At 35.8% G+C, this 23,236-nt stretch overlaps 2 protein-coding genes across 2 annotated transcripts; both read left to right on the top strand.

Moving 5' to 3' along the window:
• The first annotated feature begins 2,014 nt into the window (after window positions 1-2,014).
• LOC144547490 (digalactosyldiacylglycerol synthase 2, chloroplastic-like) lies at window positions 2,015-6,722 on the top strand. The gene is made up of 5 exons (XM_078296158.1): window positions 2,015-2,491; window positions 2,819-3,085; window positions 3,951-4,300; window positions 4,850-5,145; window positions 6,294-6,722. Exons 1-5 carry the CDS (start codon window positions 2,204-2,206, stop codon window positions 6,506-6,508), a joined length of 1,416 nt encoding a protein of 471 aa, XP_078152284.1. The 5' UTR covers window positions 2,015-2,203; the 3' UTR covers window positions 6,509-6,722.
• An 11,088-nt stretch (window positions 6,723-17,810) lies between these two features.
• Window positions 17,811-22,060, top strand: LOC144547362 (putative auxin efflux carrier component 1b). The gene is made up of 8 exons (XM_078295988.1): window positions 17,811-18,533; window positions 19,100-19,224; window positions 19,423-19,941; window positions 20,295-20,556; window positions 20,741-20,826; window positions 20,924-21,081; window positions 21,411-21,487; window positions 21,727-22,060. Exons 1-8 carry the CDS (start codon window positions 18,103-18,105, stop codon window positions 21,791-21,793), a joined length of 1,725 nt encoding a protein of 574 aa, XP_078152114.1. The 5' UTR covers window positions 17,811-18,102; the 3' UTR covers window positions 21,794-22,060.
• The last annotated feature ends 1,176 nt before the right edge of the window (window positions 22,061-23,236 follow it).

The following is a 23,236-nucleotide window of genomic DNA, read 5'->3' on the forward strand; positions in this document are numbered from 1 at the left end:
TAAAAAATATTGAATTTGAACTTTGGAGTTGAAAAAATTTCAGATCCATGACTGTTAACGGACATCACACTTATTGCTTTGAGTTGACCGCAGAGGATTCACAGATTGTACTTTCCAATCCTCTCCTTCATAGTAACAATATACGCGAATAATTCACGTTTTATTCGTTTCTTTTTACGTTTCCGAACTGAACTTTGAATAAAACACAAAAAAACGTATAATACGTTTTATTCACAAGTAAAACGTGAACCCGGTAAAAACACCAAAAAAAAATTATACTTATTTATTATATCAAATCATTCTTAAATTATATTTGAATTACGAATTTTTAACACCGCTGTGCTCTCCCTCTCTTGCAGAAAAGATTTTAAATACATTTCAAAAGCATATTAGATTTAGGAGTAGAACTAGGGTGCTCTTAAGCTCACCAAAGTTTTGGTGAGCTTAACTCTAAAACTCATAAAATCAATTTCAAATGACAAATCCGAACCATTGAAATCCGCTTACCTTACGTGTGATGCATCTACATATGAAATTTTTAAACATTCGAATTAATTTAGTATAAAGTCAAGCGGTCAAAATTAGAAGGTTAATAAATTAATTTTAGTGCATTCATTTTTGAACATTTTTTGACCGCTTGACTTTGTACTAAATTAATTCGAATGTTTAAAAATTTCACATGTAGATGCATCACACGTAAGGTAGGCGGGTTTCAACGGTTCGGATTCGTCATTTGAAATCGATTTGATAAGTTTTAGAGTTAAGCTCACCAAAACTTTAGTGAGCTTAAGAGCACCCTAGTTCTACTCTAGATTCAGATTGGATCTGTCGTATTGTTTACTGTGTTGTCTGCTGTGATGCTGTGCACCAGGTTAGATCCTTTAGTAGGAATAGATTTTCAGGAATGGACAGAATTACTACATCTAATCAGCTCCACTTCCTTCACTTACTCACACGACAAAATTGAGTGGAAATGGGAAGTCTCAGGGAAGTTTTCAACTCATTCGATTTATAAAATTCTTAACTTTGGTGGATATCAACCAAAAAATGCCATGATATGGTGGAACTTGCCGGTACCACCAAAAATCAGAGTATTCATGTGGCTAGTTTCGCATAATACCATCTTAACCAAAGATAATTTAGCCATTAAAAGGTGGGTTGGAGATCCCAAATGTCAGTTTTGTTTACACAATGAATCGATTGACCATCTCTTTATCACTTGTACATTAGCTCAACAAATTTGGTTTTGGTTAGGAAAAACTCAATTGATAATGCAATCATGGACAACTTGGGATAGTATACTTGCATTTGCTTATTCTCTCGATGTCATAGATAGAACAGGTTTCTTAATTATCCTTAGTGCAGTTAGTTGGAGTTTGTGGAAACATAGGAATGAGGTTTGTTTCAATGATTATGCTATTAAAAGTGCTAGACATCTGATTTTACTAATTAAATCTCTTTGTTCTTATTGGGCAGGAAACATGAGCAAGAAAGTCAAGAATGTTGTTGGAGAGTGGATCCCGATCATAGAAGATGTCATTCCTTTGAACCAGTACATGCCACTAGAGCTAGTACCTTTCCTTTCGGATGTAGAGGTCTTTAGCCAGCAAGGTTTTGCTGCTGCCAACGTGTTACCGTAGTGGAAACTAAAGATGCTTCACCAATTTTGTCGTCTAGTTATACTTAGCCTTAGCCCAAATATTTTGTGACTTAGTTTTTAGCAAATTTAGCATATTTTTGTTGCCTTGCTAATAGCAAGCTTTGGTGGTTTTATTGCATGTTACTCATTTTGTTTTGTAAAGAGTGATAATGAACTCATTAGGCTAAATAGATAAAAACTGGTCTTTGTAATTATTATATTTCAGCAATGAAATGGGCAATTTTTGCCTTTTTAAAAAAAATAATAATAAAAAAAAATATTTTATATTAATTAATTTCTACAGATAAAAATTTGTGACCGTTACGTCTGTTCAGTTGAGTAGTGTTTTGTCATAGACCTGCAGTTGGAATACCATCCCGTCAAAGACAAAGACAAAGCAACAAGAAACAAGGCGACTCAATCCGACATTCTTTCTCCCCTAATTCTAATTCTAATTCTAATTGTAATTCTAATTCCACCACGCCACGCCACGCCACGCCCCGCAATTCTTCTCTTCTCCCCTAATTCATTCCTTATTCTCTTGCTTCTTATTCCCAAACACGAATGAGGCAGCACGTCGCCATCTTCACCACCGCCAGCCTGCCATGGATGACTGGAACAGCCGTCAACCCTTTGTTTCGCGCAGCGTACCTCGCTGGAGACGGCCACGGTGACAGAGAGAGAGAGGTGACGCTCGTGATTCCTTGGCTCTCGCTGAGCGACCAGGTACTGGTTTACCCTAACGGCGTTACCTTCAGCTCGCCGTCAGAGCAAGAGAGCTTTGTGAGGCGTTGGATCGAGGAACGGGTCAATTTCAGACCTGAATTCCAGATCAAGTTCTATCCGGCCAAGGTAAATTATTACTATCTATTCATGCAAGATTCTTTTAATTCACTAACTTCGATCAATTTAGTAAGCCTAAGGTTTAATTCCTTGGCAGTTTGTATTGTTATGGGTGCTTGCAGTGGCATGGTTTTTCAAATTAAACCCATACTAGGTTCAATGGTTATTAAGTACCAGTATATTACACAGGGTACAGACTACAGCCCTAGTAGTACAGCGAACAATTTATTTTTTTGTTACAAACTAAAGCCAGAAGAAAGAGTGTGTTATTTCCGGAAAGATCACTATGTACCAAAACCACTACTCACTCACTTTACCATACGCTCTATTGGACAGTTTTCAAAGGAATTAAGGAGCATTATACAAGTTGGTGACCTCACAGAGTGCATTCCTGATGACGAAGCTGATGTGGCCATACTTGAGGAGCCAGAGCACCTCAACTGGTACCACCACGGCTGCAAATGGAAGCACAAGTTTAAGCGAGTAATTGGTATAGTTCATACAAATTATCTCGAGTATGTCAGACGAGAAAAGAATGGAAGGATCATTGCTTTTGTTCTAAGATATATGAATAGTTGGGTCACAAGGATTTATTGCCATAAAGTAAGCTCCTATGCTCACCTTATTTTCTTATTTCTTATTCTATTAACTTCTTTCTGGTGTCAGATTGTTTTTGTTAGAGGCCTTATATGATGTGTTGTCACATTAAGTTGCTGATGTCTCAAATAAGTATAAGGTACCTATTGGGTGGCAGGACTAAATGCGCCATTTTGAATTTTCTATAAATTGATTTTGCAATTTCGTCATTTATAAGAGCTGAATAACCACCCTTCTATCTGAAATTTGAAATTAATTTTGGTTTGTTTAACTTCAAACATAAGCAAATTTGTCCTTGAGTTTGACAATTGAATTTGGTATTGTATAATTTTTGTTGACAATAATATTTAGTTTGTTTGCAAGCTGTCAAAGTCATTTATTTTCTTATTTCTAGATTGATCTGGTTGGTCATTAGTTGTGAGTATCTTCTTTTCTTTTGTATTGAAAAAATAATGGTAATATGCGTCTACAACCTTTTGACTTTCCACAGACAGTTGTATTTACAAGTTGAAACTTCTGGAAAGAAATTATAATACTGTCTTTAAGTACATAATAACATATCTTATTTGTTAACTGCGTTATATTTTTTACATTGGATGAGAAAAGGACAGAAAATAAAATAAAGAAACTGCAATATACTGAAGAGACAGCACTTCCAAACAAATAAGAAAGGAGAATTTCTTGAGATATCAGAGTAATCAGCATTCACAAAAATAAAACTCGAAACATGTGCATTAAAAATTAACTATAGTTCTATATGCTGTACCTCCAGCAATCACTAGTATGGTTACAATGTAAAATTAAAAAAAATAATAAATGAAAAATGAAATTTTAATTAATGTTGGCTCTCAAATTAATTTATTTCATATAGATAATCAGACTATCAGCAGCCACTCAAGATCTCCCTCGCTCCATTGTATGCAATGTGCACGGTGTAAACCCCAAATTTCTTGAAATTGGAAGGGAAAAGTGTGGACAATCACAAAGAGGCGAGGCTGCATTCACAAAGGGAGCCTACTACATCGGCAAAATGATATGGAATAAAGGTTATAGAGAACTACTCCATCTTTTATCAAAGTATGAAGACCAGCTAGATGGGCTCCAGGTGGATTTATATGGGAGTGGAGAGGATTCTGACGCAATTCGTCAAACTGCAGAGAAATTGCAGTTATTGGTGAAGGTTCACCCAGGACGGGACCATGCTGATAAATTATTTCATGAGTGAGTCTCAATCTACTGGGTATTTGTTTTTGTGTTGCACGAGGTACTTTTGTCTTGTATCATATTATTATTCTTAATATTTTGCAAATTGCACTAATAAATTACTATATATGTAACCAATTTTAAACGTCCTGTGGGTCACATGCTGTTATAAGTGGCATCAACTTCCATATCAAGCAAAACATGACGAAATTGTGCTGAACCTCCCTTGTTTTACTTAAATAACTTAAAAAAAATCAATTTGAAACCAGTTGTGTAAAAGTAGGAAGCCAATTTCAGTTGTGTAAAAGTAGGAAGCCAATTTCAGTGGCTTGGCCTTCAGTTGTGTAAAAATAATCAATTTGCTTGGTTTGGGCAGATCAAAATATAAAGTTATGAGCAAGTTGTCTCAACTTGACAAGTAACATGCTTTCAAAATGGGCAAATTGTCTACACTTGCCTAAAATAACGGTTAACAAAATGCTCAGTTTTCACTTCTGAAATTATTTGATTGTTTATTACTTTTTTAATAAATCTAACAGAATAAATTGACTTTTTTTTTTAATCCAGCTACAAGGTATTCATTAACCCAAGCACTACTGATGTGGTTTGCACCACAACGGCTGAAGCCCTTGCGATGGGCAAAATAGTAATCTGTGCAAACCATCCCTCAAATGAGTTCTTCAAGCAGTTCCCCAACTGCCACATATACGATGATGAATCTGAGTTTGTAAAATTGACTCGTGGCGCATTGTCTGACGAGCCAGCCCCAATGACAGATGATCTACTACGCAAGCTCTCATGGGAGGCTGCCACAGAGAGGCTCATAAAGGCTGCTAAGCTTAACAAGGAGTATCCATATAAAGGTAAGTACATGTGTTGCGCTAAGTTTGTACAATTGTACTGTAGTGGTTTGCACTAAGTTACTTTTTTTTTTTTTAGGAAATGCCCTTAGGCACATCACATTACTTAAATGAAAACGTTTACATCAATTACATCAAAACATGAAAATTAGAGGTTTGAACTTAAATAAAAGGAAACAACTACAGTGTCTGAGCACCAATTCCCTAGTTTTGCTTCTCTTAGCCTTGTTCCAGTATGAAAATAGAGGCAAGGTATTTATTTCATATAAAGGTGATTACTGAGTTACTTGCATGTACAAGTCTGTACAGCGATCTATACCAGTACAAAAATCTATATTCTGCTTTTTGTTGGGTTTGTCCGTACCGAGGATTGGTGATTACTGATTAGTGTGGTTACTGTAAGGTATCTTTGCACAACATTCAGAAAAGATAAATTTTGTAACATATGAAATGAAGTTGAAACAAGAATAAGGTAACTACTAGGCCATAATGTTATCTGGCTGGATCCAGTCTTTATTGGGGATTGTATTTCATATTAAGGTAAGCCTTCATGTAAACTGCGATTTGAATTTTCATATACAAGTATTCGGTTGTTTTCTTCTTTTTTTGGTTTATGTAAAATGCACCCTAAATTTTACCATACTTGCTGAAAATACCACCTCCTGGGTGGATTAGTATAGAAGCAGGGGGCGGAGCCAGACTTTCAAATTATGGGGGTCAAACATGAATGGAGTTCAATCGTATAAAATTTGCATGCTGTGAACGGGGGTGAATTTTACAATACTCATAGTATTTTACTCTAAACTATATTAAAAAATCATGTATAAATACAGAAAAAAATTTAAAAAAAAAAAATGGGGTTCAATTGACCCCCCCATATGGTGTGGGTGCATCCGCCCCAGTATAAAAGTGGCTTTTTAGGACTGAAGGGAAAAGATTTTAGCAAGTAATAGAATATGTCCTTTCCACAAAATTAGTCTAATTACTATGAACTATAAAGATTTGGTATTATTGGCAACTATCTCAGAGATCTAGGAGTGCCTGGTGTAATTTGAATGAATATGCAGGGTATAATTTGAAAAAATTCTGAATGTCCTTGAATAAATGGAGCTGTAATGACTCTCTTGATGAATATGCACCTCTATATGTAGATACCAAACCAGCATCCCTAAGGTCACCTAAGTTGAAGAGGCGTGTGGAGGAGGCATCAGTTTATGTGCACCAGTGCTTGTCAGGCGTTGAGATGGCGCGACACGCTTTTGGTGCTACCCCAAAGAGCCTCTATCCAGATGAGCAACAATGCAAAGAGCTCGGGCTAGCAGTACCAACTAGAAAGCATAGCAGGCTATCTCTGAAATGGGACTGAGAATGTCACCTCGCTTGAGAAATAAGATAGCAGCTGTCAATTTTGTAAAATTGGTCAACTATTGTACAGAAGGAGCTATTCGCATCCTGATTTAATTTAGTTGTGGAGGAATAAGTTGATTGATTGCAGTAGGAAGATTGTTGTAAAGAGTGTAATCATAAAATTTGACCTCTTGTGTGTAAATAGTAATATTTGACCTTCGTTATTTGCTCAAGGTTTGAGATAGCTGTGGGTTAACACAGACAAATTGGAGGCATCTTAGTTCAAATCAGCTTAGCATCATCCAGTTTAGCCAGTAACTGATTGTAGTTATACAGACTAATTGTGTTAAGGTCTCTATGTATTTCTTTTCTTTGTTGTACTTTCCAAAATAGTGTTGTTGTCGAAGCTTCTTTTATGTTTCAAAATGGAAAATTGAAAATCTTGGAAGGAACTGGATTGAAATCCCAAAATGAAATACTTTGTTAAGCAAATGATTTACAGGAGATTTGATTGTGCTGCACTAATAGTCTTCTTATAGAGCTACTGGAGAGTTCGTGTATCTATCCCAAGGAAATTGCTAACAAATTTTCCTCAGATAATTGAAGGTGAATATTTATTATCATATTTACTTTGCTGTCTTTACCCAGGAATTGAAACGCTAAATAACGTAAGCAGTTCATTTGAAACAATAATAGATGAGGCATATTTAGGTACTAATAGTTTTCTAAAGTGAAAATATAACAGAGGGAAGAATAGATGAGGCATATTTGACAAAAATCAACCTTACAAGTTATATGTTTCTCAAAATATATAACAGTATATATCTGACTACAAGTATAGAAACAGAAAGAAATACATATTTTGCTACTAATAGTGATATTAACCAAGCTTGAGACAGCTGGCTCAGTTGCTATTGATTGTGTAGTGTAGGTGTAGCCGTGTAGGTGGTAGTGCAACACTGCAACTCCAACTCCAACTCCATTGAAATTGAAAGTGATGTGATGATGGGCCGAACGAACTAGGCTTACTTCAGGATTAGACATTTAATTTAATTCTCTCGTTCTCGTACCAACAAAATAATAATAATGGTGGAGTGGAGGGTTTGAATTGAATTTTGAAATCAAAATTACTGGAGAGGAATAGAATGAGGATCCCATTCCCATGCAGCTGCATCATGTCATGATGGTATTTGGTAGGCTAGCGCCGCTTGACAAGTACAAGTAGCTTATTCTCAGGATATATATTTATTATTATATTAAATGCACGATTCTTTCTTTCTTGCACAAGACAAGACTACAAGAGCATAGGCCTACGGGCCTCTCACCAAAAATAAAAATTAAAAATTAAAAAAAAAAAACAAAGAGAATCCATATTGATATAGCAATAGCATGCGTGGAATGATCCATTGCTGTGGAGATTATAAAAAAGGTACCTTTCTTTGCTTAGACATTTACCTCGCGAGACGAGCACTCTGCACTCTCCATCATTTTCTTTTAGACCGCTATCAAAAAGTGTTACTAACACTACTTCATTTCATTCAAGACAACAAAAAGGAGGTGGTAACTGATAACTGGTAAGGTTTAGATATCTGTTCAAAAAAAAAAAAAAAAAAAAAAAAAAAAAAAAAAAAAAAAAAAAGTGAGGAGAAAAAGAAACAGCGGGTATGCGGCCATTTTTATTAACACCCTTCAGAAAAAAATTAATTTTACAAATTACTATCAGTTTTGTTTTTTTTCAAAACTAACATAACCGTCAGGCCCACGGGCAGCCCAAAAAATAAGCAAACCGCCTGGCCCACGGGCAGTCTGCTAGGGGACCAAACCCCCTCCCCCCCCCCCCCCCCCACCCCCCCCCCCCCCCCACGGGCGGTCTACTATAGGTGCCTACTTAACCCGATTTTTTCTCTCTCCTACCCACTCCAACCATTCTGTAAACTAAACATTTCATGTGCTGCGATTTTACTGTTTGAGAGAGAACTTAAGACGATTGTCGGGCGATTGAAGGCGATTTTACTGTAGCAGCAGATTTTTCTTTTAATTTCTTGTTAATTATTTGCTAATTATTAATTAATGTAACTGTAGCAATTACTATAGCAACATAAATTAATGTAGCCACGGAAAAAAAAATTTATTTTCTAATTAGCTATTGATTACTGTACCCGTTATAATTACTGTACAATTACTTTAATCCTTATAAAATTATTTTTTAAATGTAGTTTGTCAAGAAAAAGATGTTAGTTGCACTGTATGTGGGAGGCAAACTACAAAAAGGTGAAGATGGCGTGGAGTACACGAAAGATGCCGCATTTGGCTTCGAGATTAATGAAAATACCACATTTCAAGAACTTAAGCAGCTAATGTACGAAAAGACTGCTGTGAACCCCAATAGGTATGAAATATAATTGGTTACACGGATTGACAACTCACGTGGGGGATAGACCTTACTTTGTTAGGTTTCCAATAACATATGCGAATTTGTGGAGAGTTGTGTACACTCAATTTGTGGCTAGTAGGGTCCCAGTAATGGACATATATTCAAATAGGGTTCCCCGGAATAGGGCTGGACCTTCAAGTCCGGCTGGAGCTGGACCTTCGGGTTATGACAACCAGTGGTACCACCAGCACTCCCCTTATGACAACCAGGGGTACCACCAGCACTCCCCTTATGACAACCAGGGGTACCACCACCACTCCCCTTATGACAACCAGGGGTACCACCAACACTCCCCTTATGATAACCAGAGGTACCACCAACACTCCCCTTATGACAACTAGGGATACCACAACTCCCCAGAAAATACTGAAGAGTTACCACCACCACCAAGATAGACACCCATAATCCCTAGATTTTCAACTATGCCAGAGTCAGGACCGGTGCCCGTTAATCAAACTGATATTGATATTGATGTAGATGCTATTGATGTCGTACCAGAAAGGGAAATGGAAATGGGGGATGAATACCAAGGGGTTTGGGAAGCTGATGACTTATCAAATGGTGATGCAAATGTACCAGGGTTGTCCAGGGCAGAAAAATTCCTGATTAGAGGTCGGGGGAATAAGCATCCAGTTGCCACATTCAACGACACCACAGCTTTCGAAGAGGCAGACATTAGTTTCTTTGGTCATCGTGTTGAATACAATAAAGAACTTGCTGCAGGGCAACTTTATACCAACATAGACGAACTTATAAAGAAAATAAATGAGACTCATGTTCACGGCAACTGGGAATGTATAATACAAAAAAGAGAACGAACAAGGTTAGCTGTGCTATGTAAAACTCACCCGCGCTGCGAGTTCCGCCTTTTTGCAACCCCTGCGGGTTCAGGGGAAGCATGGATGATTAAGAAGTGTGAACCACCTCATACATGCAAGTCTGTGTCCACAATGACAGACCATGCGCAGCTGACGGCATCATTAATTGCCGATGCAATTGAGGAGGACATTAAGTTGGATCCATCGATGAGCATTAAGGCGGTGGCTATGACCGTCAGACACAAATACAAATATGTAATCCCAAAATACAACAGGCTGTGGAGAGGTCGTGAACTTGAGGTTTGCAGAATATTCGGTAGTTGGAAGGATTCATATGGCTATCTGGCACCATTGCTTCAGGCCATGGCAAGTACAAATGTCGGCACCGTATATGAGCGATGGCATGGCCCTTTTTTTGATAAAGACGGAGTACTAATAGAGAGAGCTCAACAATTCAAGGGCATAGCATGGGCTTTTGGTGCTTGTATCCAAGATGTGCCATACATCAGACCCGTTATCAGCATTGATGCATGCTTCATGTCTGGCCGTTACGAGGGGAGGCTACTGATAGCATGTGCATATGATGCTGAGAACCAGCTGTTGCCTTTGGCGTTTGCAATTGTTCATAAAGAGGATGGTGAGAACTGGGGATTCTTTATGCAGTTTTTAAGAAGACGGGTGATTGGGGAAGGAAAATTTTTCTGTGTGATATCAGACCAGCACAAAGGAATAAAATATATTTTTGATCGTGAAGATTACGGTTGGTCAACCCGTACTGGCCAGTGCGTGCACAGGTTGTGTATGCAACACGTTGCGGAGAACCTTTCCAAGGCAACCGGGGGCGACAAGTGGGTTACTAATACATTTAGATGGAATTGCAGAAAGAAAAAGCCGAGAAGGGTGGTAGAGATGACTAGTAGTTTTGCAAATGTACATGTATTTCAATTGTTTACATATACTATTGTACTTTAAGAAAATAATTTTTTTTAGTACAATTGTTTACTTACATTATTTTATTTCCTTATTTTTTATGTAGTACATGCCAAAGGCAAATCTCTACTTAATGAAGGTGGGTAAAAATAATCCCCGAGATGTCAACGAAGATCCAGCATACGAGAAAATATATCAATCCCGTGATGGAGGTTGGTGTTGGGGAATTATGACCACCAACGGATCCGAGTCGCTGAATGCAGTATTCAAGCAGAGCCGGATGTTGCCTGTGGCTGTAGTTGTAGATGACACATTCTATAAGTTAAATGCCTGGTTTTAGGAACGGCGTGCTAAGGCCGCATAATTAATAAGGATGAACCAGTCATTTTTAACAAGGGTGGAGGAGAAACTAAGATGACACAGGACAAAGGTGCAACTATGACAGTGATCCCGATGGGTAATGATGGAACAGAATTCGAAGTGCAAAATCCAAATGAGTACGTTCCTACCAGCCATAAACCAGATGGCACTATGGCGTTTGTCAAGAGGGCTTGCAAGTACGTGGTTAAATTCGGAGATGCCAGGGCGGTAACCTGTACATGCCAAGGACCCCAGCTAAGTCACATACCCTGCAGTCACGTGATGGCGGTATGCCGAGTGAGGAACTACTGTGAGGATCACTATGTTGCTGACATGTACCGTACCGATTACCTTACTTCCACTTGGGGTGGATATTTCCATTCTTATCCCGATTAGCATGAGTGGCCTGCATATGTCGGTGATAGAATACTCCCTTCAGAAGGATGGATAAGAAAGAGGAGGAGGAGACACGAGCGTATTATAATGACCATGGACGAGATGAGTGGCAGGCGACCGTCGGGAAATCAGGCTCGCTGTTCTGTTTCTGACAGGCGCAGGGCAGGTATGTAGCATTGTACGAAATTCATTTATGATCTTATTATATTACTAACTGAATTGTGGTCTTATGTTCAGATGCCATAAACAAGCACAACGAAAGAGAAAATGCCAGAGTTGTTGCTGAAGCAACTGGTAGAACACAACCCCCCCTCCTCCGAGCCAATCATCTAGTTGCCAAGGCTCTACAAGTAATGCCGCACCTGCAGCTGGTACCAGTAGAACTAGTCGTTTGTTAGGTCTATTGAGACTTGGTGGCAGGGGCAGATAAACCTACTATCTTGCTAGTGTGAACTTATTTCGATTTGTTATAATTATGGTGTAACTAATTAGTTATAATTTGCTAGTCTATGGAATTGTTTAGTTTTAAAACTTGCTTAGTTATAATCTGATATGTTTTAATTCGATTTGTTATAATTATGTTGTAACTAATAAGTTGTAACTAATTTTAGTTTATTATTAAATAAAATATTAGATTAAATATAATACAATATTAATTTAAATGTTAAATGTAATATAATATTAGTTCAAATATTAGATTAGTATTAAAATAAAATATTAAATTAGCATTAAATAAATATAATATCATATTTAAATAGATTAGTATTAAATAAAATATTCGATTAGTATTAAAAAATATTAGTTCAAATGTAATATAATATTAGTCTAAATATTAAATGAAATAAAATATTAGTTTAGATATTAAATGTAATATAATATTTTTTTAAATATTAGATTAGGTTACTCACTATAATTATGTTGTAACTAATTATCTCCATAAAAAAAAAGATAATCTCACCTATTCATCTCACCACACTTAGAAAATATATATCATAACCAATAACCCTAACGTATGAATTTTAATCGAATTTTAATTATAAAGAATTACCAAATAATATTTTTTTTTTATTCAAAAACTCTAAACCTATAGCAGACCGTCCGTGGGCCAGGCGGTTTGCTTTTTTATTGGGCCGCCCGTGGACCTGACGGTTAGGTTAGTTTTGAAAAAAAAAAACAGAACTGATAATTATTTTTAAAATTAACTTTTTTCTGAAGGATATTAATAAAAATGGCCGGCAGGTATGCCATGCCACACAAAATGTATTGAAATTTTTATAAAGAAACATATAAAGATTATCATCTTCTTCTTCTTTTTTTCTCGAAATTTTTTGAATATATTTCTCAAAGTAATAAATTCTGCATTTACATTGCACTGACAATGACATGATTCCCATCATTATAATTTCTATGCCTTTTATGTACGGAAAAAAGGGGGAAAAAAATATAGAAATGATATTTAAACTTTAAAGGTTCGGTTCTGTTCTGTTCCGTTCGACAGCAGCTGACTGTTTGGACACTGATTGTGATACCCATACGCTCAAGGGCTTTTCCTCAAAAAAAAAAAAGATTGTGATACCCATAGCCATAGGCCATAGGCCATATGGTTCTTTTGCTCTTCTGCTTCCGTTCGTCATCAGCTGTAAGAAAAAACCAATATGTCAAAACTCCGTTTTTTTTTTCCAAGAGCTGTTTGAAGCTATTGTACTATTTATTTTTTATGTCAAGATGACGAGTAGAATTAGAGTGTTCTTAAGCTCACCAAAGTGTTTGGTGAGCTTAATTCTAAAACTCATCAAATTGGTTTCAAATGACGAATCCGAACCGTTGGAACCCGCCTACCTTACAAGTGATGCGTCTACATGTGAAAATTTGAAACATTCGAATTAATTTAGTATAAAGTCAATTGGTCAAAATTAGAAGATTAATAAATTAATTTTAGTACATTCATTTTTTGAACGTTTTTTGACCGCTTGACTTTATACTAAATTAATTTGAATGTTTAAAATTTTCACATGTAGACCCATCACTCATAAGGTAGGCGGGTTTCAACGGTTCGGATTCGTCATTTGAAACCGATTTGATGAGTTTTAGAGTTAAGCTCACCAAACACTTTGGTGAGCTTAAGAACACCCTGGTTCTACTCCAATAAGACATTAATTACAAAAAGGCATTAATTTGTACTGTTTTGTACCTTGACTTAAAAAAACAAATATATATATATATATATAATTATTTCTCAAAGTAAAAAAAGTAAAAATAGTTGAAAATGCATAAATACAAAAATTGAAACTCAAGACTTAAAACAATTAAATACACAGATAGCATTTCAACAGTACAATAATAATTGATTAAACACAAAACTTAAAATAATTAAACAAAATATAATTTAAAAGTATAAGAAATTTTAATTGAACAAAACACAAGACTAATTTTTAAGTTAAGTTTATATATTAATCATAATTAATAATTAGTATTAATACACTTAATATAATTTAATTTTAGTATTACATCTTCTATAAAAAGAAAAAAAAATTAATATTTTAACAAATTTCTCACAGAACATCTATATTGTAAAATTTCTCATAGCTTATATGATTTTGATTTTAATAAATTAAGATTTTAATTTCCATATTAAAAAAAATATATTCTCACAAAATTACCTTGTTTGTTGCATTGGTTCCGCAAGCTTTCTGGGTTGTCGAAGCCATCAAATTTTGTGTTAATTAAATACCTCGCATTTCTTGCTGTATATATTCATGACTGTGCGCTCTTCAAAAAGCCGTCCCTATTTCGTTTCTGCTCCGTTTTGAGATTTTTGAATTCGATATTATAATTTCTTTGTCTTTTTTTTTAAAGCGCCGTTAGCAGAGATGTGATGAGTGATGACTATGCGTATGAAGATACTAGTGTTGCTGTTGGGGGGTTAAATATATGTTTGTCACGGATTGATTCATAGTACGTCATACTACAAATTGCTTTTAGTTTTAGTTTTAGTTTTAGTTTTAGTTTTAGTTTTAGTTTTAGTTTTAGCTTAGAAAAAGGAAAGCAATGTGTCTGTCTACAGTCTACTCCATGCCATGGGCCATGGGCCATGGGGGATGCTGTGCCTGTTCTAAGTTCTAAGTTCTAACGTCAATTCTCAACGAAGGAAAATAGCAACAAAAATTGTTCTGACAAGCCAACTAACACACAAGTGATGCCTTTTAGTATTCTTTTTTTCCCATGTTGATCATTAGTAGAAATATAAAATATATTTTTTTAAACAAAAAACGCTATGTACGATAGCTTTTGCTATAGATACGCTATTTGCGGTAGTTTTTTTTAGCCTTTCCGCGATGATGCGATAATCGCTATTTAGAATCTTGCTATATAATTTAATTTAATTCACTATAAATACTACAACAAATAACTCTAATAAACATTTTTCAGTCGAGATTTTTGCATAATTAAAAATATTTCTTTATATGTTACTAGAAAAATAAAAATATTTTAAATTTGAGTTATTGATTTCAGTTCAAAAGCCACTTCCAGATAAATACACAATATTCAAAAGTCACTTTTGGATTTATGGTCCTTCCATTTTCGAAAAATAAGAATTTTCTCTGACTTTGATTTCTTATCATTTTTTTTTCAAAATAGATACAATAATTTATAATTTAAATGTATTAGAAGACTAGGGGTGTCTATGGCACACTTTTACTTGTTTACCCGACCTGTATTGTATTCGAAAACACGGATAAGGGTAAACAAATTTTTCGTTAGCTTATTGAGTACGGATAAGAATGACGATTTTTTCTTGTTATCTTATCCGTTCTCGTATTAAATAATTTTTAAATTATATATATAAATATATATTTGTATGAAGATGATAGATGATATAATAAAATTTTATATTTTATTAAATTTTCATAATAGTATACTTGTATTCATTATTATTATTATTATTATTTTGAAAAATATCTTATCGAAAGCACAAATCGAAATGTCAATAGCACTTTTTTATCCGTTTATTCGATTTGTACCGTATTAAAAAAGATGAGTAAGGATAAAGATTTTTTTTCGTTATCATAACGGGTATGGTATGAAAATTCCTCCACTCAACTCGTATTGTACCCGTTGACATCTCTTAAAAGGACCATAATATTTTATTTATTTACTTAGAAGTTACTTTTAAATCCAGTGTTTTATTTTAATGTTAAATATAAACAAAATAATAATAATAAAAATGAGGGGAGTGAATTTAGTAAAAAAAAAATGGAATTTGGTATGGAACGATGGAAATCCCATGAAGCCATGGGTTGATTGATTCTGGCGACCCTCACCTAACCTTGTGCCCTGAAAATATGGGAAAAGGTATTTAATTCATAAAACCAAAGCAAAGCAAAGCAAAGCAATGTGATTGAGCGGCCACACCCACACTGACACTGACGTAGTCAACACCGCAGCCTGACAGCTAACAAATAAAAGAAAATAATAATAAAAAAAACAGAATCCAAAAGGACAAGCCAACAAGCCAAGGTTGGTTTTATCATTATGGGATTTCGCAAACTCTCTCTCTCTCTCTCGCAAGTCTACTGCATCTTAAGTCTTAACCCTCCTAAACCCCTACGGCCCTGCCCTACCATCAATACTATGATCATATTTGTCTCACAGGCCTATTCCTCCTCTATTGACTATTGGTTAGCCTTTTCTACTATGTGCGACAAATATTTTCTCATCCCATGCGGTCAGATCATTAATCACTTCACTTGTGTAGTTGTGTTGTGTCGTCGTGTGGCGTTACTATTAACTTACTCTCTGTGCCGGCCACGGAATATCCTGATGAGAAGAGACAAAGGCACAGGAACTGACATATATAATATAGAGATAGAGGCTCAGAACAGGCTTCCTCTCCTCTCTCTCTTCTCTCTCTCTTCTCTCTCTGCCTGAGATGAGATGAGAGCCTATACTCCAGTCCAGACCACTACAAATACTATTTACTAGTGTTTTACTTTTTATCAATCTTTACTCCATCCTTTCATCCTTTCATCCTTTCTTGTCTGCCATTAATCCAACCATTAATATTTTATCAAATGTTTAACTACCACCACCTTCCTCACACTTACTACTCTGTTGTTCACCTCATATTGCAAATTTCTACAATTTTTAAATTACCTCCGCCTCCGTCAGAAATGAAATGAAAGCTAAAAACTACTTCTACCAACTGTAATTATAAATAATTAATGTTCTGAAATCCACTAATTATTTTGTAACCAACATCATTGCAACGTTGCAAATTATAAAAATAATTGACATGCATGCCTAAACCAATCCTCATGTCTTAGCTTTAGAATTTGCATCCAACATATAATTTTTCAGAGTTAATACATAAACTATTAAAAAATCTTTGTCGCCCAATTATTCATACTAATTCTAAAATAGTAAGATTACTGCGTTACTTGTTCATTCAAATTAAGTACCTTAGCATCCTCCAATCACCAATCAGTCTTCACTTAAACAAAAGAAAAAAGAAAGAAGAAAACTTATCGGTCATGTTTAATTATAGAGTAAAGTTAACGAGGATTAAATTGCTTACTCTATTTTACTTCTTATATTTTATATTTATTTGGTAGTTTAAGTTATGAATTATATTAATCAATATGAAGGAGTAAGATGTTGAAAAATGAATCCATGTCTATGATAGCGGGTCCTATAAGTGTAATAAGTGTAGAATAAGTTAATCCACTTAAAAAAGTGGAGTAACTTAATTACTCTATTTTACTCCTCATTTGACTCCTTAAGCGTAGAGTAAGAAATTTACTCCACCTCTTACTCGACAACTAAACATAAATCAGGAGTAGTGTATTGCAAAAACATGGCGTGCCGAGCACATGTGCCGATACACACAACTAAGAACACAACACGGCCTATTAGGCGTACCGTGTCAAGACGTGCTAGCGTATTCTTAATCGTGTTTTGTTTTATTCTTTTTGAAATTGGCATCTGTTAAGTAACGTACGTCTAGAAAAAGACCTTGTACGGTAAGTCTAACTTTTTTCTACTTTTTAGATATTTTTTGAATTTTTTATTTCAAATCAAAACACAAAAAAATGCTATAATATATTAAAAAAAAATTGAAAAAAAAAAAAAATTATTTTCGAATTTCTGAATATTTTTTTCATATATTTTTTTAAACATTTATAGGATTAATATGCCAGAGCGAGACCAAATATTTACAAATCCTAATCCGTAATCACCGTTAAATCGATTTTTTAGAGTACAATTTTGTACCTTGTGCAATTACTGAAAAATAACAGAGAGCATATATGTAGATGTAGGTCTCTCAGTCTTCTCTCTATTTGAACTGAGTTCCTTTTCCGCACTAGACAGTAGAGAGTAGACAGTAGACAGTAGACACTAGTACAACACTCCCCCCTCTTTCCTTTCCTTTCCTTTCCTTTTCCTATGCGCTGCGCACAGAGGTCGAGTTCTCTTTCTCTGAAGCCTAAGCTGTAAATGGCACCACATCTCTGCTTCCTCCCTCCCTCCCTCCCCTGCATTATTCTCTCCTTTAATATATATATATAGCCTAAGCGGCTAAGCCCCTTCACTACCTCTCTCCCCTCCAGCATTTCTCATTTCTCATTTCTCAAACACACCCACCAAAAAAACAAAAGAGAAGAGGGACACCACACCATGATCACAGCTATAGACTTGTACCATGTTCTATCGGCGGTGGTACCGCTCTACGTCGCGATGATCCTCGCCTACGGTTCGGTGAAATGGTGGCGCATCTTCACACCGGATCAATGCTCTGGTATCAACCGTTTCGTCGCACTCTTCGCCGTGCCGCTCCTCTCGTTCCATTTCATCTCAACAAACGACCCGTACTCCATGAACCTACGGTTTATCGCTGCTGATACTCTACAGAAGATCATCGTCTTGGGTGTGTTGTTCGTGTGGAGCCACGTCAGCAAACGGGGCTCAATGGAGTGGTCCATTACTCTCTTCTCGCTCTCCTCATTGCCAAATACTCTGGTCATGGGGATACCGCTTCTCAAGGGAATGTATGGTGCTGATTCGGGGAGTTTGATGGTTCAGATTGTTGTTCTTCAGTGCATTATTTGGTTGCTTCCTCAATTCATAAATTTTCTTTTCTTTTTTATTTTATCTTCTTGTAAATAACAAGTGTGCTAATTAATTAAGCTTTAGGTAGTAATAATGTAGTTGGTTCAAGTTAATCCAGTTACATATCATACTACATTTTCTCCTTTTTAGTTAATTTATAATTATAATAGTGATTTGGTTTTGTTACACTTATAAATTTGTCTACTGCATTCTCCAATCAGATTTTGTTACCAAAATATTTATTTTTGGGAGATTTCTATTATTTTATTAAAAGTAAAATGATTCAAAATGAGCCTACAAGTACAAGATCATTTGTGTCTCGTGATAAATTCTATTACTGTATAGTTTGCTAAAATAAAATAAATTTTGAAACTTTCTGATTGGACTTTTTTTTAATTTTAATTTAATATATAAAAAAGTACATGTGAGGCCTATTCCATTCCATTCCATTCTTTCTTCTTTGGAGATTGCTTTACTACTAAACACCAAGAAAGACCTGAATGCCATTTACTACTAGTAATTTCTTACACCAATCAACTAATGTAGAAAGTTTGGTCTTTTACAGGTACACCCTTATGCTTTTCCTATTTGAGTATAGAGGCGCACGGCTCCTTATCATGGAGCAATTTCCCGACACGGCCGGTTCAATCATCTCCTTTCATGTCGATTCTGACATCCTCTCATTAGATGGTAATTAGAACAAAATGAAGATTATTTCGATTTGTTAATGCCTTGTATGTACAATTTTTTTACCAAGCATACCTTCTTTGATAACTATTACACTAAGGATTTTGGAGCATACATTTCCTGACCTAATATATTAATTATTCTTCCATTTTTTAGTTACAAATAGGAAAGGCTGATTTAAGTAATTTTTAATCTAAACAGGTAAAGAGCCTCTTCAAACCGAGGCGGCCATAGGCGAAGATGGCAAATTGCATGTTAAAGTCAGAAAATCAACCAGCTCCAGGTCAGAGACGGCCTATTCACGCCGGTCCCACGTGTCAGCAACACCCCGCCCCTCCAACCTCTCCAATGTGGAGATCTACTCGCTCCAATCATCTCGCAACCCAACTCCTCGTGGGTCAAGCTTTAACCACACCGATTTCTACACCATGGTTAATGGGAAATCAGGTGTGGCCAATGGCGCAAGCCCGAGGAATTCAAACTTTGGATTTGATGAGGAAAAGGGGATTGTAAATGGGAATGGTGGAATGTTTTCACCGGTTGTTACGGCAAAGAAGAAGGTGAATGGAGCTGAAGGAGGAAAGGATTTACACATGTTTGTATGGAGCTCAAGTGCTTCCCCGGTGTCAGAAGGTGGGGTTCACCACCATGTGTTCAGAGGAGAGTACGGCAATGGCAATGAACATGGAGTTGGTAACATGGGAGATCATCATGGCAAAGGTTTTGTTTCAGCTCTTTTTAGTGTTTTAATTCTAGCATGACAGTAAATTGAAGAGAATCACTTAGTTTATATATGGTGTTTTTGTTTAAAGCATATTTAAGATTCTTAGGTTGAAATTTGGACCATATTTTTCTGTAGTTCAATAGTCAAAATGAAGTGACATTTTCCCTAAAGTCCCAAAAGTCCCCAGAATTGAAGTCCCTAAAAGTAAACTGTAGGTACTGATAAAATATCACCCCTCTATTAGATATAAGCCTACTAAGCAAATTAACCATAAAGGATTATGAGTTAATCAATGTGCGTGTTATTCTCTTCACAAATGTTAGTTAATCTCTCCTCATGACTCTGGCAGGTGGGCACCGGGAGGCTTATGACGAGTATAGTAGAGTTGAACCGATTCCAAAGGATGGCCCAAGCCTCTCTAAGCTTGGGTCTAACTCAACTGCCGAGCTTCATCCAAAATCTGGCATTGAAGGAGATGTGAGGCCGAATTCGATGCCACCTGCCAGTGTTATGACACGCCTTATCCTTATCATGGTCTGGCGCAAGCTGATAAGGAACCCGAATACTTATTCCAGCCTGATCGGCATCATTTGGTCCCTTGTTTCGTTCAGGTGGTGGTTATTTTAATAGTTCAATTTTTTTTTCTTTGATGTAAATGCATTGATAATCATAAATAGTTTTATGTTATTGTAGCAGGCTTGAAGGAATATGCATAACCAAACAATCCCCAAAAATAGAACATGCTTTGGTTTTATTAGACATGTCGGGACTCATCTAAGTAAATAATCTTTGTAGGTGGGGAGTTGAAATGCCAGCAATTATCGCACGTTCTATTTCCATTCTCTCTGATGCAGGGCTTGGAATGGCCATGTTCAGTCTCGGTACATGCCCCTTCTTTTAATAGTGATACTTTTTAAATTTTTTACATTAACATGCTTATTTGTCGATTATCTAATAGGAGATACATTTTTCAAACAGGGCTGTTTATGGCACTGCAACCCAGGATTATTGCATGTGGAAATTCTCTAGCTGCATTTGCCATGGCTGTCAGATTTCTAACGGGCCCGGCTGTCATGGCTGCTGCCTCAATTATTGTTGGCTTGCGCGGTGTGCTTCTTCATATAGCTATTGTTCAGGTGTGTGACCATTTCTATTTTGATCTCCTAATTTTTTTTTTTCTGAAATTTAAAATTTAATTAGGTTCTTTTTGCTAATAACAACATAACATGTTAGATACATTCAACTAGCTCCAGTTCGTTAGATTAAAAAGTTGTAAATTCTAAAGGTACCTTGCATAAAGTATCAACAGATTAACCTGCTGCAACAATCATTTTTTAATTAAACTTAGTTTAAATAAAATAATCCAGGCAAACTCGTTGGCCTCGTAGGTGCAATCTTATTTTGGTAGCCGGGTTTAGGATTTGTGACATGCATTAGTATTCTAACATACACTTGAAATTTTCAGGCTGCTCTCCCGCAAGGAATAGTTCCTTTTGTGTTTGCCAAGGAGTACAACGTGCATCCTGACATCCTGAGCACAGCGTACGCTCTTTAGCTTTGTAATGTTGCTTACATACCGTACCAGTTGGTACTTGGTACCAAACCCATTTCCATCTGCCTTTACGAACAAGTGCCCATTTTTTGAATTTTGGTTCCTCCTGCATGTATTTCTAAACCAGTGAATGAACCGTACCAAACTGGTACAGAACCAAATAGTTCTGTTTTCTTCATTTTGAACTATTTCAAATACTTGATATATACCTTTGCTTTGATTTTTTCAGGGTTATCTTTGGGATGCTTATAGCTCTTCCTATTACTCTAGTTTACTACATTTTACTGGGGCTCTAAATCTGAAGCCAATTAGACCTAATTAACATTTTTTATTCCTTATTTGATTTTTTTGGCTCGGTTTAGTATCTCTAAATTAGGTCCCTCTCTGACAGAGTGATAGGTGAGGTTTTGGTAGATGAAATAGAGCTACAAGTGCTTAGGCAGTGAACTTAGAATTGGTAGATCAAATACGAGAGAGAGAAAGTACCATCTTGTGAAATTTGTATTTCGTGAAATGGGTGCCTAATCCTCGATGGGATGCAATTAATATATAAACATTTTCAAGTCAAATCTTGTTGTTGATATCAAAGGACTGAAATTTGTGATATGATTTGGTTCCATTTTCAAGGGCAACTCTTTTTTGTTTTTTGTTTTTTGAGACTCAGGAAGAATTAAGCAAGTATCCTTCGAATTTGATTCCTTTGTAGACCATCTAGCTGTGGGCTACTGGGCTGTGGCAAATGAAAAACTATCTGTATTTGTTTGGGAAATATTGGCAAAATCTACCCCCCACACTTAAATATATATATGTAAGTCAGAAATTGATGTGTCCAACTCCAACTCCAATCCAAATATCCAATGCAGGAAACTCTAAAGTTATTTCAAAAGCTTTTTTGCTAAATCCTACGGTCATTGCAATTAAAGGTTGATTGAATAGGCAAAGCATCGTAAAATTTTCTGTTTCTTCACTTTTTACTTTTTAGGGATCAAATCAACAGCAGGAGATGGTTTGACCATCACATCACCCGAAAATGGGTTTAGAATCTTGTATTGTATATAAGCCCCTCATATGATCAGATATTACACACAACACGCAAAAATAAAAAAATAAAAAAAATAAAAAAATATATATATATAAATTTGACTTCAATTTTCATAATTTATTTTCTAATCTAAGCTCAATTCACCAACACCTGAGCCATTCAAATTAGTGCTGGACGGTTTAGATCAAATCAAACATCAACCCATTCACGGCACCGTACATCCATTAATATCAGATCAGACGGTGAGGATTCCATTATAGCACAAAGGTGAGATCAGGTGAGAGCACAAATTATGGACCACCATTTTTAACAAATTAGATTCTGAAAAAGAAATATCTACCTGATATCTGAATGGTCTGTTCCCTTGGATCTATTGTTTTGTTGTGTTCTTTTGTTTTTTTTGTTTTTTTGAGAGAATGAATGACACCTGCTAGTTGAACCACTTTAGTTGTACCAGGTTGCTTGTGTTGGCAATTTGGAATTTACTTTTTCTGCCAATTTGGGTTCTTTTGTGTCAATTTTGAGCACAATATAATTTCCATAGGAAATTTTGGTTTTTTTTGCCACATCACATCACATTCATATCTTTACACCTTTTCAAGGGCAATGAAAATTATTATAGACACATAAATTTTCCTTTTGTAATTTCAAAAAGCATGAGCATCTTTGGATGATGATTGATGATGCACATTATGAA

The sequence above is a fragment of the Carex rostrata genome, chromosome 31, assembly GCF_964058835.1.
Source record: "Carex rostrata chromosome 31, lpCarRost1.2, whole genome shotgun sequence".
Taxonomy (NCBI): domain Eukaryota; kingdom Viridiplantae; phylum Streptophyta; class Magnoliopsida; order Poales; family Cyperaceae; genus Carex; species Carex rostrata.